Source organism: Pogona vitticeps, chromosome 2, assembly GCF_051106095.1.
Source record: "Pogona vitticeps strain Pit_001003342236 chromosome 2, PviZW2.1, whole genome shotgun sequence".
NCBI classification, from domain to species: Eukaryota; Metazoa; Chordata; class Lepidosauria; order Squamata; family Agamidae; genus Pogona; species Pogona vitticeps.
Genome location: NC_135784.1, coordinates 185483852 through 185500082, shown reverse-complemented (window position 1 = coordinate 185500082; position 16231 = coordinate 185483852). Strand labels below are relative to the sequence as shown.

The 16231-nt window shown below is 48.5% G+C and overlaps 1 protein-coding gene across 1 annotated transcript; it reads left to right on the top strand.

The window, feature by feature from the left end:
* Positions 1-37: 37 nt before the first annotated feature.
* CCDC159 (coiled-coil domain containing 159) lies at positions 38-16046 on the top strand. Its single transcript, XM_020791642.3, has 12 exons — positions 38-146; positions 7468-7560; positions 8349-8385; positions 9314-9390; positions 9499-9580; positions 10644-10815; positions 11323-11390; positions 11716-11792; positions 12223-12311; positions 12759-12829; positions 13496-13606; positions 13811-16046. Exons 1-11 carry the CDS (start codon positions 111-113, stop codon positions 13594-13596), a joined length of 903 nt encoding a protein of 300 aa, XP_020647301.3. The 5' UTR covers positions 38-110; the 3' UTR covers positions 13597-13606; positions 13811-16046.
* The last annotated feature ends 185 nt before the right edge of the window (positions 16047-16231 follow it).

Genomic DNA, 16231 nt, shown 5'->3' with positions numbered 1-16231 from the left:
CACAGCGCTGGCATGAGCGGGGAAGGGGAGGGGGCGGGCGGTGGCTGGCCGGTCGTGTTTTTCAAGGCGGGACAAAAGCGCGGAGGGCGGGCGAGTGGTGCCCCCGGAGGATGGACGCCCTGGGAGGAAGGAGGTTGGCCACTAAGGTACAAGCGAGGCCCGGGAGGAGGGGCTGAGCAAGGGCTTGCAAGCTGTGAAAAAGACCGCCCCCCTCCCTCCCTCCCTCCCGAAAAGGTCGGGATCTGAATCCAGATCCCAGGGAGAGAGAGGACCGTGAAGGGAGGCGCTTCTTATTTCCCACCATTAGCGGTTTAGTTTTCTAGCCGCTAAAAGCGGTTCTGTCAACCAGGGATGCCTCCGATGGAAGGAACCCCTGAGCACGTGTAGAGCCTTCCTTCCTTCCTTCCTTCCTTCCTTCCTTCCTTCCTTCCTTCCTTCCTTCGCGGGCTGCCTTGAGATGCGACGATGGTCCAGTTTAGGGCGACCATTTAAAACCTTATACTGTATAAAAGGAGGACAAAAGGGGACGCGCCTCTGGACGACCCTGGATAGGCTGATTTATACATGGAATTGAAAGAGTCAGAAATGATTTTTGGGATCTGAACTGAATTATTGTGCTTCTCCCTGGAGTGAGGAAGATTGTGAGCTGTAATCCTGTCCTGGCGCTCCTAACTGTGGGTGGGCTTCTTCACGTCCCTGATGGGCTTCCACTCTATGGTTCCTTATTTTTCGATCAGACCCCAGAGAGGGCAGCCTTTTACACGGAGGACCTCTCCTAAAGTAGGTTCATTTCCTGGCAACTTTTCAGAAAGACCCCTGCACTTTTCAAATGAAGACATCTGAGCACCCTAACAATTCCCTTTGAAGTTGTTGTTGCTCAGTCGTACTCTTCGTGACCCCATGGACCAGAGCACGCCAGGCCCCCCTGTCTTCCACTGCCTCCCGGAGTTGGGTCAAATTCATGTTGGTCGCTTTGATGACACTGTCCAGCCATCTCATCCTCTGTCGTCCCCTTCTCCTCTTGCCTTCACACTTGCCCAACATCAAGGTCTTTTCCAGGGACTCTTCTCTTTTCATGAGATGGCAAAAGTATTGGAGCCTCAGCTTCAGGATCTGTCCTTCCAGTGAGCACTCTGGGTTGATTTCCTTCAAAATGGATAGGTTTGTTCTCCTTGCAGTCCAGGGGACTCTCAAGAGCCTCCTCCAGCACCACAATTCAAAAGCATCAATTCTTCAGCAGTTGGCCTTCTTTATGGTCCAGCTCTCACTTCCATACATTGCTATTGGAAAAACCAGTATACAGACCTTTGTCGGTAAGGTGATGTCTCTGCTTTTTAAGATGCTGTCGAGGTTTGTCATCGCTTTCCTCCCAAGAAGCAGACGTCTTTTAATTTCGTGGCTGCTGCCACCATCTGCAGTGATCATGGAGCCCAAGAAAGTAAAATCTCTGACTGCCTCCATATCTTCCCCTTCTATTTGCCAGGAGGTGATGGGACCAGTGGCCACGATCTTAGTTGTTGTTGTTTTATGTTGAAATTGAGGCCATTTTTTGCGCTCTCCTCTTTCACCCTCATTAACAGTTTCTTTAATTCTTCCTCAACTTTCTGCCATCAGAGTGGTATCATCTCCCTTCGAAGTATCTATATGCTATCAGGGGCCCTGGTCACACACACTGCAGCATGAGGAGAGACCCAGTGGGAGAAACCCATGAGATTGAGCCCTTGGAGATCCTGTTGGGCTGTGAAACTGTCCAGAAGGCCCTTCACTCTGTCCTTCTTTCTTTCAGTGTGATCTTCGTCACAAGATTCTTATGAGGACAGAGTGTAAAGAAGGAGAGCTCTGTGGTGAGATCCACGGAGATAGGGCAGGAAATAAATGCAGCAAATAATACAGTACTCCGGTCAGGGGACCCCTCTCTGAGCCTTTTCCCCGTGGAACTTCCAGTGCTTATTCCTCCAAGCTGGGGGAGTCCTTGAAAAGCATCCTGGACCTGCAGCTTAATTCCACTGTAGCTCCAGAGAAGAGGTTGCCACTTGGAAGTTGCCACCCTTCCCTCCTAAGAAATCAAAACACATGTTTGGATGAACATGCCTCAAAGTAGGCAATGCCAGGTAGTCAATGGCTAAATCTTGGCAAGGCCACAGGGTTTAGTTAACCTGAGTTTCTCTTGAAAACAGTCTACAGATCAGAGATCGGAAGGTCTCTTGAAAAGCTTTATTCAAAGAAATAAAAGTGAAAAAACAAAATGGAAGTTGCACCTGGCAAAGCCAGAGGTTGAATGGTTGCGAAATAATGGGAAACAGTTACAAAACCAAAGAACAAGCTTCTGGAAAAATGAGTAAAATTATGCAAAAACAACAACAATTAAAAAAAGACACCCTCAAGTCATTGTCAAAATATTAACAAGCAGGGAACTCAGCAAAATAACAGCACACAAACAAAACAAGAAAGGTATTCTGTCATTGGGACTGAAATCTACTCTTTTTCACTCCCCAGTCTCATGATGGCGTAGCTACTTATGAGTTGCCTTTCTAAAAACTTCCTCAGAGGGCAGGGCAAGTCGCCCTTTCCTGGCTAAGGACCAGCTCACGTCTTTCCCTCCCTCCTGGATGTTGTTCTCCATCTGCGTTGCTGTCCAATCGGAGTTGTTGTTCTCTCTCCTCTCCACTTCCTAAGAGAACTTGTAAACTTTTCCTGACGTCTTTCTCTTCATACTTCAGAGACTCCCAAGATGCGCAATTCAGGAGACACGGATCCGGGTTACAGATCCAGATGTATTCTTTGAACCATTCAGATGTCAGTTGTTTTCCTTCAGGGCTAGAGCAGCGTGCCCAACTTTAGGCCTGTCATGATTAACATATCACAGAGATCTTACCCCTGGGCTTCAAACCTGGGGGCTCTTTGATTTCCGTTTCTGAGCCTGTGTTTTCCCATGAGAACTAAAGCTAACATAAGATACCATCATTTATGTAAGGAATCAAAATCACATCAGGGTATCATCTCAATTTCTCTACAACTTGTGCAACTATTGGCATACTCACAATAAGGAAGGGATGCTGCAGGTTTGCCTGCTGAGGGGGAGGCTGCTGGAGAAGGGGGCTTGGCCAAATGGAGTGGAGTTTTTGTAGAAGGCCCAACCCTGCATCCCCCAAAAGTTTCAGATAAGGCCCAAGAGAGGACCGTGTGGCCCAATGGCAAGTGGTGTGGGTTCCTGGATCATGTAAAGGAGAGCATTCATCTGATCCTGTCTCTGGTGTGGCCTTATGTCATGTAAGCTGCTTCTGTAAGAAGGGAAGGATAAGCCCTTGTTCTGAGCTGAGCCACAAGTCAGCTTGACCCTGGAGACTGCTCAGTGTCACTGGGTTTGCTTTCTTTGCCTAAGTGCCCCCCCCCCCGCCCGCCCATTACCTCTGCTTCTTAGGAAACGTAAACAGAAAAATAAACATTCCTCCAGTTTAACACTTTGAGCTTCTTGTAGGAAGGGGGGAAATATACAGAAAGTCACATTTCTACGCTCTGCATGAGAACCATGATGAGTGCACATGACTGGTTTGACCAGTTCTGGGGTTCCTGATGACAAGGAAGTTCTGGTCCCCATATCTGATCCGAGTGGGCTGCACACCGTCTAGGACCCAGGCTGCCCAGATGGCCCTTCCCCTGATCTTTAACTCTTGCTGTACTGTACTATTCAGACACCAGCCCATCTTCTAGTACATCCTCCACACGGTGCTGCCTGAAGCAGGTTACTTCACGTGGGTGATCCCTCACGCAATTGCCTGGTGGCTGCCATTCCTGTGGAATAATTACAGTCTCAGGAAATAGTCCCAGAGGTGGTGTTGCGTTAAGCCAATGGGTGCCAAGCAGGGCCCTGGAGCATGCCTTCCTTCTCTTTGGGACCTACATCCCACCTTCAGATGCCTCCACCACCCTTTAGGTCCCTCCTTCTTCTTCCCTGACTGGTCTCTGGCAAGGCCTGTGCCCTCCTTCCCCTTTCTCTCCCTCCTATGCAGCAAAGGACTGTGCCCTCCACCCCCCCCCCCCATACTCTTGGACTGATCATTACTCATTAAACCTGGCCAGCAGGGCCACTGGAGAGAAGGGTGAGGAGAAGGGCCAGTCTCATGACTGAAGAAGTATCATATGCTCACCCACCCACCCCATTCTGTCTCTAGACTGAACAGAGGATTTTGGTGGTGTCTCAGTTCTGCTTGACCTCCCTGGAGGGGTCAATATATCTTTGCAGCCTCCTTTCTTTGCAGTTCAGTTCACACCCTCACACAGGGAGGGGGCTGAAAGAGAGCTGCAGCCATAGGAAGAAGGGCATCTCTAGAGATCACGTCCTCACAGGAATGTACTGTATTTTCTTCTCTCCAATGTTTAGGCTTTTTTTTTTAATTTCTCTCCCTTTTGGTTAGGGAGGCTGGCTAGTCAGGAAAACTGTGCAGAGCATACTCTGCACTCCTGCTTATGAAGACGTGACCCTTCACACAGCTTACAGAGTGGGGAAGCACTGGGATAACAGGCGGGACTAAGTGTTTCGTTAACAATTTTATATTATTATTAACCTTAATTTTAGTGCAGTGTGAACCAGATGTACAGGAAACTCCTGCCTTAGGTTGCCACCTACTGGCCAGCGCGTGTACTGTCAGGCCTGCTTCAGGTAGCTGCCAGGTCGAGATAGAGCCGCTTCTTCTGTTGCCAACCCTAGGCCAAACTCTGGACAGCCGTTGCTGGTCCATTTATTGTGTGGATGCTTTTTCTGACCTTCATCTGCTCTTAAGAGGTGGTGCAGCCTCTGCCCAGAAAGCTTAAGGCTAATGTCAGGCAGGCAAGATAAAGTGAGACGTAGAGGAAATTCTTAGTGGCAGAGTGTCTCTCGCTAATCTGGTCTGGAGAATGTTGTGTTCTATCCGAGGGAAGGGATACGAAGGAAACGTGGCATGAGCTTTCAATGCCGTCTGGAGGGTGGTGTCCACCAAGATATTCTCCCCTGGAAGCCCCCCTGAACTGGGAAAGAAGGGCACAGAGCAGCCCTTGCATTGTTTTCTGTAAGAAGGGGCAAAGCTGGGAAAGACCTCTGGCTCAGAGAGGCCCTGCTCATTGGAGGGTGTGTGTGTGTCTTGGAGCACTGCTCATAAGAGGACGTGCCTTCATATCCTGCTCATATCCCCCTGAATGAGGTTGAGACTCCAACTCCCATCAGCCTCACCCTCACCCATCATCGGGCGACGGGAACTGTAGATCAGCAATGCCGAGTAGACAGCCATAGCTTGCCGACTTTTGCTTTCAGTTAATAAAAAGGACTCTGGAAACATTACTCTTTGGGGTGAAAAATCCCAGAATCAGCTAGCTAGGAGATTCTGGGAGCTGTCTTTTCAATGATAATAAAAATAAGTAGAAATTCTAAACTCTACTCCAGCCAGAGACTTTCATGGTGCCTACAAGTAGGATCAGAAGGCATAGGGTCTGCCTTCCCATTCTTGGCAGTGCTCCAGTGACGTCCCTTCCAGCGAGCTGGTCGTTTTGGAGCCAAAGGTCTTTCCCAGCCTTGCTGCCTCCAATTCTTTGCTTCCATGCCTTTTATGTCTTCCAGAAACAGGATTTTTGACTCAAGGGTCCTGAATCAGGCCCCGGGGCAGGCTAGGCAACGAGGGCCTCACAGTAGAGAGTCTGTCTGAGTAAAAAGATTCAATGGGAATTAACAAAAGAACATAGGTCACAAAATTGAGAAATAAATTATTCTTAAAAATGGAGCAAGACTTAAAATCAATGAAGAAAATAAGTGCAGCCAGTGAATGGTCCAGAAGTAAGTCGCTCTCTCAGAAGCAAAGGTATCAAAGCATTTTAATCAATAGAATATAACTAGATGTAACCAGATGAGTGGATGGAAGCAATACAATAATAATAAAAAAAAAACCAACCCACAAATGTGCAGTGCTTTCATGGACAATAATAAATGGTCCCAGCTCTTTTAAACTAAGCTCCCAGAAGGAACCATCGGGAAGACAGGTCACAGTTGTTAAAAGTCACAACTTAACATGTGTTTGAACCCTGATTGCTGCTTTTCTCGCCCTAAGGAGAACGAGATTTAGGAGAGGTTGATTTAGAGCAGAGAAGCAGCCCTCGGGGCTTCACCCTGGCCCAGCCTGCTAGTTTTTCTGATGCAGCTCCTCTCCCTGAGAGCCATTTCTCCCTGCCTCACTGCACAGGGGAAAGTGGTTGGTGTGTGTGGGAGGAAATCTGGAGCAAAGAAGTATCTAGGGGAGCGAAGCTGAAGCAGCCTCGTGGGTTCATTCTGTTGTGCAGTTTGTCTCATAATAACAATACAGCAAAGCTATCCTGTGGCTAAAGGAAAATCCAGATCAGGACGGGAGGCTGGATGCTCATTTAAGAATTAAATGCCCTTAGACTCCCCTTGTTTATATACAGAAGCCATTAAAAAAAAACATGCCATTTGTTTTGGTACCTTTTCTTATATCCAGAAGTGTTTTAATGGGTGGTGGTGGTTTCTCTATACTTTCTTGCAACCAGGTGTAAACTGTTGGCATCTTGGGAGGAAGGGGCTTTGGTGTGTTTTTCGTTTGTTTGGTTTGAGTCCTGGTTCTGTGGATAGCTCCAGTGCTGGAGAACATCTTGGTGGTTTTCGAGACTAGAGCAAGAAGAACTGAGAAGGCCGTGGGATGAAGTAGCTCCCCCAGCCAGTGCCACCCATAGAGTCTCTCTCTCTCTCTGCTGTACCCATACCCCATTGAAAGCTCTCGTCGAATGCCACAAGCGAGCCAAACCGTAGGCCAGGGATGGAGAGCCTCCGAGCCTCGGCGGGCCGTTGTCCTCTTTCCCTCAAGCTTCCTCTGCTGTTCCCTCCCATCCGTCATCAGGGCTAGAAGCCTGCAAACCTGATCTGTACCCTTGAGCTGTACTTTGCAGCCCAGTAAGTGGTAAGGAGTAAGGGAAGTAGACCTGCACAGAATGTCATTGCGTTTTTGTCTGATGGGGGGGGGAATGCCCAAACAGTGAAGAATTAGGCCTTTCTGGCCCATTCCATCCACGGCCCCAAGATTTGCCTGTAGCCCAGCCTGCTGCTAAAATGTGGCCCTGGGGCTCTTCAACCCCCCCCCCCCAATTAAATGTTGACTCTAGTTTCCTGACACAGGTCGGGGGGGCAATCTAGGCCACTAGGACACATGCTCCACAGTAGAGAGTCTGTCTGAGTAAAGATCTGCAGGTGAATCGAAGCAGTGAGAAGAAGTTGCCTCTGCTTCCTCTAGCCAAGAGTCTTTTCCAGCCCTGGGCATGATGATTTTTCACTTCCTTGGCAGGAACAAACTCCAGGAACTAAGTGTCAAACAAGAAGGTCCTGGAATGGAAGCCATAGGAACCTCGGAATGGTTTGTCTGTTCCTTCCTTGCTGGCAAATGAATTTGTCAATCGCTTTGGTAAAACGGGAGTCTCTCTCTTTTTTTCCAGGCACCAACGATGATGTCAATTGTCACAGATGAACAGAGTCGAGACATCTCACCCAGCTGGTACCTGGCTCGAGCAGGCAGCCCTTCCCCAGAGGTAAGTGTCTCGGATGGGCTCCAAGGAGGTGGCAGAGGAATAATGCTTGCGTTCTGCTCATTCAGGAGGCGGGCATGTGTGGCCTTCCAGAGGGGTTTAGCCTGTCCCTGTTCTCTTCCCTGGCATACAGTCCTGCACACACAGAGGTCTAGGGCTGCTTGCTTATTACTTCTCCGGGTGTGTTTACAAGAGAGGTTGGGGCTGCACCTCCTAGTCCCACCCCTGACATCTCTGGACTGCTGCTTTGTTTAGATGCCACTTCTAAGCTGTGCGACTTAGCAGGAAATGCTGGAAAAGAGAGCTTTGGCACATACAGTAGAAGCTTTTCTTTTCTGACCCTCTACTGAACGGATAGATGTGAAAGCTAGAGGGTCCCATGGATGCTGGGGGTTGGCCCAGCCAGTACAGCCCTGCTTCCCCCTCTTCCTGCAAGGCACACAGGCAAGGGGATGACAACTGACCCACTTCCCACGGGGGAGTCCTGTGCCATCAAGCTCCCAAATTAACTGCAAGCCTATTTGCATGTCATTATGTCTGCGCCCGTTTTCAGGCGGCCACACTGAGCATGCAGACATCAGATCTGATGGCAGGAAGCTTCTGCTCCTTTAGATGGCAGAGGCTCCGAGGGGATCCTCTGCTCAGACTGGATTCCAGGCTGCCCTATACTCCACCCCCCACCCTGGTCATTTTCACCAGGGACTATTATAGGCTTGTGTCCCAAGGCCTTTGCGAAAGAGCTAGCCCTTCAGAGCAACGCCAACGGGACTCCTCTGCTTCTCTTTATGCAGCAGAGCTCACTGGAGATAGCGGCGATGAAGCCAGCTGGTAAGTGTTGTTTCCTCCATGATAATACAGGCTTTGAGATAACCAGCAGGTTGTCAGTGTGTGCCAAGGCTGAGTGTACCCATGGTGGTAAAGGCCTGGAAGGAGGCAGGGGGGGGGGAAGGGCAGTGTGCTGAATAAAGGCATCCCGGCCGGGAGCACTTGGTCCGGCTTCCATGGGATCTCAGATCCCCTTCCTCTCTGCATCTCACAGCAGGGATCAAAGGAAAGGCTTGCGCTCCTCGTCTTGCACTCCAAAAGAGAAGGACTGAAGTCCACCACCATTCATTTCTCAATTTAAGCCTTGGCTGTTGATATCCCTCACATTTACCATTTATTCAGAGCTGCACCCCGAAATGCTTGCTGTCCAGCCTGATGGAAACAGGGAAGCCATCCCATGCCTGGCTTTTGTGGGCACCTGTGCTGGAGGGACTTGAGTCGTCCTTGGACCTGCCGCGGCCTGCAAGATACTAAGAAGTCAATGGATTTATTTATTTGAGTTGTAGACCGTTCCACTAGTGCTAGTGCTACACAGTCAAATCCTGATGAAAGAGCATTTCAGTTCCTTCATTAGGGAAATGAAGGATGTTTACTTGCCCTTACTTGTGTGGCAAGGTGGAGGGCTGTGCAGGGATCACCAAGGACAACCTGCCCCACCAGCCCTGCTGTTGTCCTTTGGTAGTTTGCAGGCTCAGCCTTCATGGACAAAATTGAGCTTCGGCACATTGGGTCACCTGATGGTACAGTACATGGGCGCACCTGTACAAAATGGGTGGGGCTGCACATGCAGGGCATGGCTAGCCCATCTCTGATCACCCACCTCATATGCTCATGATGACAGGGAATTGTCCCCGAGCCGCCTCTTGTATCTCCCCAGTGAAGGCACGGATGTGGCGTGGCTGAGGCGTGCCTGACTGTGTTTGTCTTGCAGCCGTGATCCCAGAGTCCCAGATGATGCCAAAAAGTGACCTGGAGCTCATCAGAGCTCAGCTCCAGGCTCAAACCAAGGTGAGTTGAGATGGGAGTGGTGAGTTTGTGCCCCCCCCTGTTTTGTGCTCCATATCCCTCAGACATGCGGTGGGCATTAACTCTATCTCTGCCACGTCTCTCTGCCAGGCTTTTCAGGCCCTCAGCCACTCCATAACTTTGTTGGAGCAAGAGAGCCGCCAGCAGCAGGAGAGGATCAAGAAGCTGGAAGGTGAGGGGCAGGAGGACGAGGAGGAAGCGCCACTCCAGCTGCCACTTGGCTTTGAAATGGACGTTGCCTTTGCTGCTTTTGTGGAGTCAGGATTCAGCTGAGCAGGAGTCATCCTGCTGCTTTGGCCCTTTGGAAATTTACCTGGAGCCACCTTAATCAGAGCTAAGTGGGGTGAGGAGAAAGTGCACTATGACTCCCAGCACCTTCCTCCCACCCAGCATAGCACAGATCTGGGAGGTGTGGTTTCAAAAAAGTGCTATGTGACAGCCCTGTCTGGCTCACACGGAAGCTGCCGGTTTGTCCTTCTGAACTGGAATGAGAGTTGGACACAAGAAGCAGGGCTGTTGTGACAGCTAATCCTAGCAGATCTCAGAGTATCATTATATTCCCTTTCTCTGCTAGCTAATGAACCAGGCGTTGGCTGAAATCCTGCTGTGTCCAGTGGTGGTGATGATGCCAGCAGCAGCAACAGCTGATTAAAGGCTTCCTTTGAGGATTTCAGGGTGCACGTGATGTCAGCACTTTGGGTATTAGGCATGTGCATCTCAAAGTCATCTTTAATCAGCAATGGTTTGTTACCAGTTATGATGTCGTCATCATTACGCACACAGAGTTGTACAACAGGATTTCAGCTTATGGGCAGTTTGTATTAGCCATAGAAATGAGCCATCTCTCTCCTATCCACAGACTCATTCAAAGAAATTCTGGAATCCTGCACCTAGCAAGACCACATTCCTCTCTTTCGCTCATATCGTTCATGTGAGGGTTGGAGACCAAGAGCTTTGTATAGTTTTTTAAGCTCCCTGCATATTTCTTCCAGCATAGCTGAGGCCCTTTCAAGCTTATCTCCAAACCCATAATGACGAAAAATATCAGTTTCCAAATGAAAGCTCAGAAGCGCAGCATGCTAAATTCAGGACTGCCTACAGAATCCCACTCTTGCTCAGTGCAATCAAGGGTGTGCAGAACACCTTGTCCCTTTGGGCCAATACTGTGGGCTTTCTTGAGCATCCTCTCCAGTGGTCATCTCAGTGAGTCAACCCATCTGTCTTTTCGTGTCCAGAGGAGGTACAGTTTGCTGTCTGCTCACCTTGTGGGGAAGCATTTGATGGCATTCTGAAAAGAAGAATCCAGGAGGTTTGGAAAGCAGTGGCCAAAGAGGTTGAAGGACTCCATGGTTCCATGATCCAGAAGGAAATCTCAGTAGAGAGCCTCTCTCAAGAAGTCCTTGAAAGGTGAGGGAATAGGCAGAGGGAATGAGTGTTAGACTAGAGGGAAGGGGCTGTAAACTGGAGCACAAGCTGACATTTCATAATCCTTAACAGAGTGGAAGCTATTTCCCCTGCTTGCAGAGTGACATGACTGGCCCAAGAAAATCTACTCCAGGATGAGCTTGGTCTCCATGGGCAAGGAGTGAAATTTCTATTCCCCAACCACCCGATGATCCCATCAACCTGGCCCAATATGGGTAATGCGTAGGGAAGATGGGAGTTGTTGTCCAAAGCATCAGGAAGACCAAACATTCCTCACTGCTTGCACCTGGCCCTTGGCCACAGGCTGCCCTCGCAGCCCAAGCAGAGTGTTAGACAGGAGAGATTGAACTTGGCGGACAGTTTCGACAACTCCTAGCTAAGGGCTAGGAGGCAGCGTCCGTTTCTAACAGATAGCGGTGCTTTGGGGCAATACTTTCCTGCTGCTTTCTTAAATTTCCTCCTTGCTTCCTTTTCTTCCTTCTCTGGCAGTAAGAAGTTTCTTTGGGAGGAGCTGGAAGCAGTGCAGGGTGAACTGCGGTGCATCCATCAGAAATTGAGTAAGTAGCTACCAGGATCAAGTTTCTTTTGCCCCATTTGTGGTGGATCTGACCCATTCCCTCCCCCAATTTCTTCCCTCCCCTCCTAGACGTTCCCATCTCATGCTGAACAATGGCTGTGACTTTCTAAACCTCCTCTGCAATGACCCTGGAACATCTCTCCATGGTTCCCAAACCCATTTTCATCCCCAAAATCCAGATCAGCTCCATTAGCTTCAAAATGCGGATTAGACAAAGTCCTCCCATCCTTAGGTGATAAGAGACTGATGCTGAAATGTAAGAGTGGGTGGAATCCTAACTGGGTATGTTTGGGCTCTTATCCTAGAGGACCAAGAGGTTGGCATCACGAGGAACCTGGTCAGCATTAAGAAAATGCAGGAGAACCAAATGAAATGCACCAGGGTGAGTTGTGTGTCTCCACTTGGTTTAGTTCTTGAAATTAGAATCAGTAGCTATGCAGGAGGGTTTTTGGCCTTTGGTTCCCACACACCTACTCTCTCCATTTGTCCGCCTAGCCATCCATTCACCCAGATCTATCATGTTTCAAGAGACCCAGACAACGGCAGCCATTCCTAGGATGAGAGCAGAAAAACAAGAACCCATATTTGAGGGTTGGGCCCTGTAACTTGGTTTATATGATAAGGGGGGAAGAGAGGAGAGAGCATAGCTTTTCTAGTGCTTGTCCCATATGCCTGTCCCGCCCTGCGTATTCAGATAGAATTGAGACATTCACCCATCTCCCTGCAGTGTCGCACTTCCCACCAAGAACGCCAACAATGCTGGCCATCTGCTTCCCAATGGTATTAGCTTGTGCCTTTTCCTTGCCTGCTAGCTCCTGACCCAGCTGAGAGGCAAAATCCCGGAAGATACACCAGAAACTGTGAATAACAAGCCAGTGTCGGAAGAGCTGAATGACATCTGGTAAGAGCAGTTGATCCAGGGGGAGACTTTTTTTTCCTGGAGAAGTAGGTTACCTCAAGGTGTCTTGAGGAATGGGGGAAAGGCTTTGGGGATTTCCGTGTCATGTATCTTGTATTGAGTGCCGGACTCTGATTATGAATCAGTAGTTATCCCTGTCTGGAAGGGAAAGGAGGGACTCCTTTCAAGGCAAAAGAAGGAGGTCTCGAAGAGAAACCCATGTGGCCATTTTCCTAGGATCTCTCTTGGATAATATTCTAAGGAGACTCAATCAGAAGGTGGTGGTATTTGTGTGGAGGGGGAGATGGGAGCCAGGAGCAAGAGTTTCAGTCTGTGTAGTTAGCTACCAAAGTGAAAGGAAATAGGCAGCCTCACGGCTCTTTAATTTCAGTGTCAGGTGATCTTTGGAGGAAATCACGGGAGGCTTTCTGTGTCTTCCCCTCCACACAGGTCCGCTATCAACACCCTGCGCAACTCGATCACCAGCTGGCGTGACAAGAGAGGATCTTCGAGAATGAAAGGCAAGTGCTGGCACTGGACCTGGTGACCCCTATGATGAAGAATGTGGACGTGGGCCACCCTGGGCCATTGCCACGAGGATGCCACACTTTTGTGATCATCAGAAGGTGGTGGTCATGGGGATCATGACGAATTGGGGTGGGTAGGAGACATTACTTTTTAGATTAAAGCCCCCCCACATCCCTCAGCCAGCGTGCCCGGTGATTACGTTGGCTGTCAGCTTCTGGGAGCGGTAATCCAAAGTAATGTTTCCCGTCTCTGAAGCAGGGATATTTGAGCTGAGGACACCAGAATGGGGACAGAGGGGATTGGTTTCAATTTTTTGTATGCTACTGGCTAGAATCCTATGGGGATCCTAAGTATCCTTGTGTAACTCACAGTGGCCAGTCAATAAGTTTCCACTTGCATTTCTGGTTGGCTGCCACGTTGTGCAACTGGCATGTGACCAGGAATGAAAACAGCAACATGCTCATTAGCGGCGATTTGTAATTCTGAGCACTGTTTGCATTTTTTCTAAATTTTGTCACCTTGAGGGTTCCTTCCCCCCCCCCCCCAAGACTGGAAAACGACTCTCAAGGAACATTAGAAATAAACAAATGAGGCACCAAGCTACGGAGGCTCTCTCCTCCCTCTCACAGTGAGGTTATCTCTCTCGGCCCATTTTGCAGGTCAGACAAGCCGCCAGCAGCGGAGGTCTGCTGTGCCGGATTCCAGCCTTTCTGATTCTGCCCTGCATCAGCGTCACAGAACCTCAGAGACCAGGTCATAGATTAAAAGAGGTGAACCTTCCCCTGCAAGAGGCCATGCCCTCTTCTCCTTCCCTCATTGCTCTCCCCGAAGGGCTGGGCTCAACTACACTGGAGTATCCCCTACTTCCTATCAGGAAGTTTCTCCAAGCTGTACTGAAAACCACCCTGCTCCCTTCTCCCTCTGCCTGCCAGGCCCAAGGCAAACTGCCTGCACCTTCCCACTTCTCTTCTTAGGTATGGAACAAGAGTCAAGATCTTGGAGTGAAACTGGACCCTTCTTTGGACCAGAATTATTGATGGCGCAGACATTTATTAAAACAAACTGCTTGGAAGAAGCTTGTTCTAGGGCATCATTAATGTGGAACAACGCAAGCTGCCATGCATTCCCTGTTCCAGGACCCGTCTGTTTGCTCAACGGGAAAAGAACTTAACCCTTGCATATTGTCATCATTATCACTGTTTTACACCCCCCGTAAACCCTGGAAAAGCAGGATCTGAACTAAGTAATTCTTTTTCACTGGCTGTAGGGTACCCATGAGGGGGTTACTCTCACTTTGCTTTGGAAGTTCGGGCTTTGCAAGTAAGCTTCATGCCGAATCCTTTGCTGTAGAACTAGACCCAGGTTCTGGCAGCAATAAAACAGAAGCACTACCCATAATATTTAGGGGACTGTTTCCCAAACTAGGTGTGTGGCCCCCCACCCCCACAGGGAGGTGTGAGACTGTGAATTTTTTATATATAAAAAAACCCAAACAAGTATTTTTACCTGCTGAAGTGAATTTCTATGGTAGATACCACTACTAGAATTGAATTAATTTGTATGCTGCACTTTCTGTCCGTGAAAGGGCTCTGTAAGGTGACTTACAGAGAGTTTAATACAGATGCAGCTAAAGGCACAATAAAGAACCAAATTTAAAGGAACAATTAAACATATAATAATAAATAGCATAACAATAAAGAGAAACAGTAAGCAGTACAGCATTCCGCAATAAGTCTTGATTAGCCAATTTAATTGCTAAAAGCCTGTTTAAAAAGGAAGATCTTTGCCTGTCACTAGAAGGGCAACATGGAGGTAGCCAGCCTGGCCTCCTGAAGGAAGCTGTTTGACAACTTGGGAGCCGACACCGAAAATACCTTCTCTCATATCGCCACCAAATATGCCTGTGAGGGCAGTCGAGAAGAGCAAGAGAAGGGCCTCCCCGGAAGATCTTAATCAACCAAGGAGGCTCATATAGGGTGACACGATCCCAAGCCATTTAAGGAGTCATTGGTTACCCCCTACTACCTTCAGAGGCCTCTTTGATTGCAACTGGAGAAAGGGCTTCTCCATGGACACTCCCAGACACTCCAAGGACACCTTGGATCAATGTTGAGAGAGGCAGTGCTTGGAGGACACCAAGCCAACAGGCCCATTCCCATCCTCCTTGCTTTATGAATCTCTGATGAGCGCCACAGTGCCAAGGCTGTGTATGTGTGTGTGTGTCAACCACAACATGCTTGGATGTGTGCTTGGGAGGTTGGATTGATCTCCCTCGCTCAGCTAACTCCTTTCTTTGGTGAGGGCAGAGCACTGTAACTTTGAATGGAATATTTTCCTGAATCTGACTAAAATCTCTTTGTCAACAGACCCCTGTTGAAATCTGGAATATGTTTGGAGGTGCTGCTCCTTCAGCTCTGCCATTTCCTTCCAGGTTCCCAGGGAAGAGCAATGTAGACAAGGATGTTTTGCTGCCCCTGGAGACAAAAGCTTTCCTACCCCGAGCAACAAGGCTATGGAGCAGCTTTGAATCGGAGCTCTTCATTGGGTTAAAGCTTTGCGATCCGCCCAGTAGACTCCTGGCCTTCTGGGTCCCCCACAATATCCAAACAAACCCTTTGTTGATTTATTTGCCCCAACACAGGGGAGCCCTAGGATGGAATCTACCGCTTCTAAATATCCTTGAAACATATTTTTAACCTTTAACAAATTATTTCTGCTTCAAAGAGGGATTTTCTGCTCTACTTAAATCCTAGTTGGATTCTTCTTCTCGGTCATTTTTTTTCACACTTCCACCCTCCCCTCAATTTCATTTCCAGATTTAGCACTCATGAGGGCTGTTCTGTTCTGCATCGTTCTTTTGACACCACATCCTAACTCGCAGTGGTGTTTGCATCAAAAGCCAAGTTGCTTCCAAAAAAAAAAAAAAAAAAAAAAAAGGCTGGAAATGCTGACAGAAAGAGCTTGGTGATTCATCCCCTGATTCTGCACAGATGCTGCTTAGGGATTTCACATTTTATTTGTTTATTATAACAGGATGTAATGTGCATTTTCTGAATTGTTATTAATAAACTGCCCCCCTCCCTTTTAAGACTAGCATTCCGTTGTTACGTTTTCCCAGTAATCAGACTATTTAGGTGCTAGAACTGTTTGCGCAGTTTGTTTGAAATTGCTCCTTGTACATTCAATAAACTGTATGATTCTGCAAGAGTCTTAGGGGCCTATTAAATATATATTTGGTGAAGTGATCAGTGACACTTCTGTAAAACATTTGGGGTGTTCTTAAGGCTTATCCAGACAGAACCTTTGTTCTAACAGAAATACTCAGTTTTGTATTGATTTTATCTCTATTTTTCTAACCATCCCCACAACAGAATGAACTATCAACAAGGCTTTTC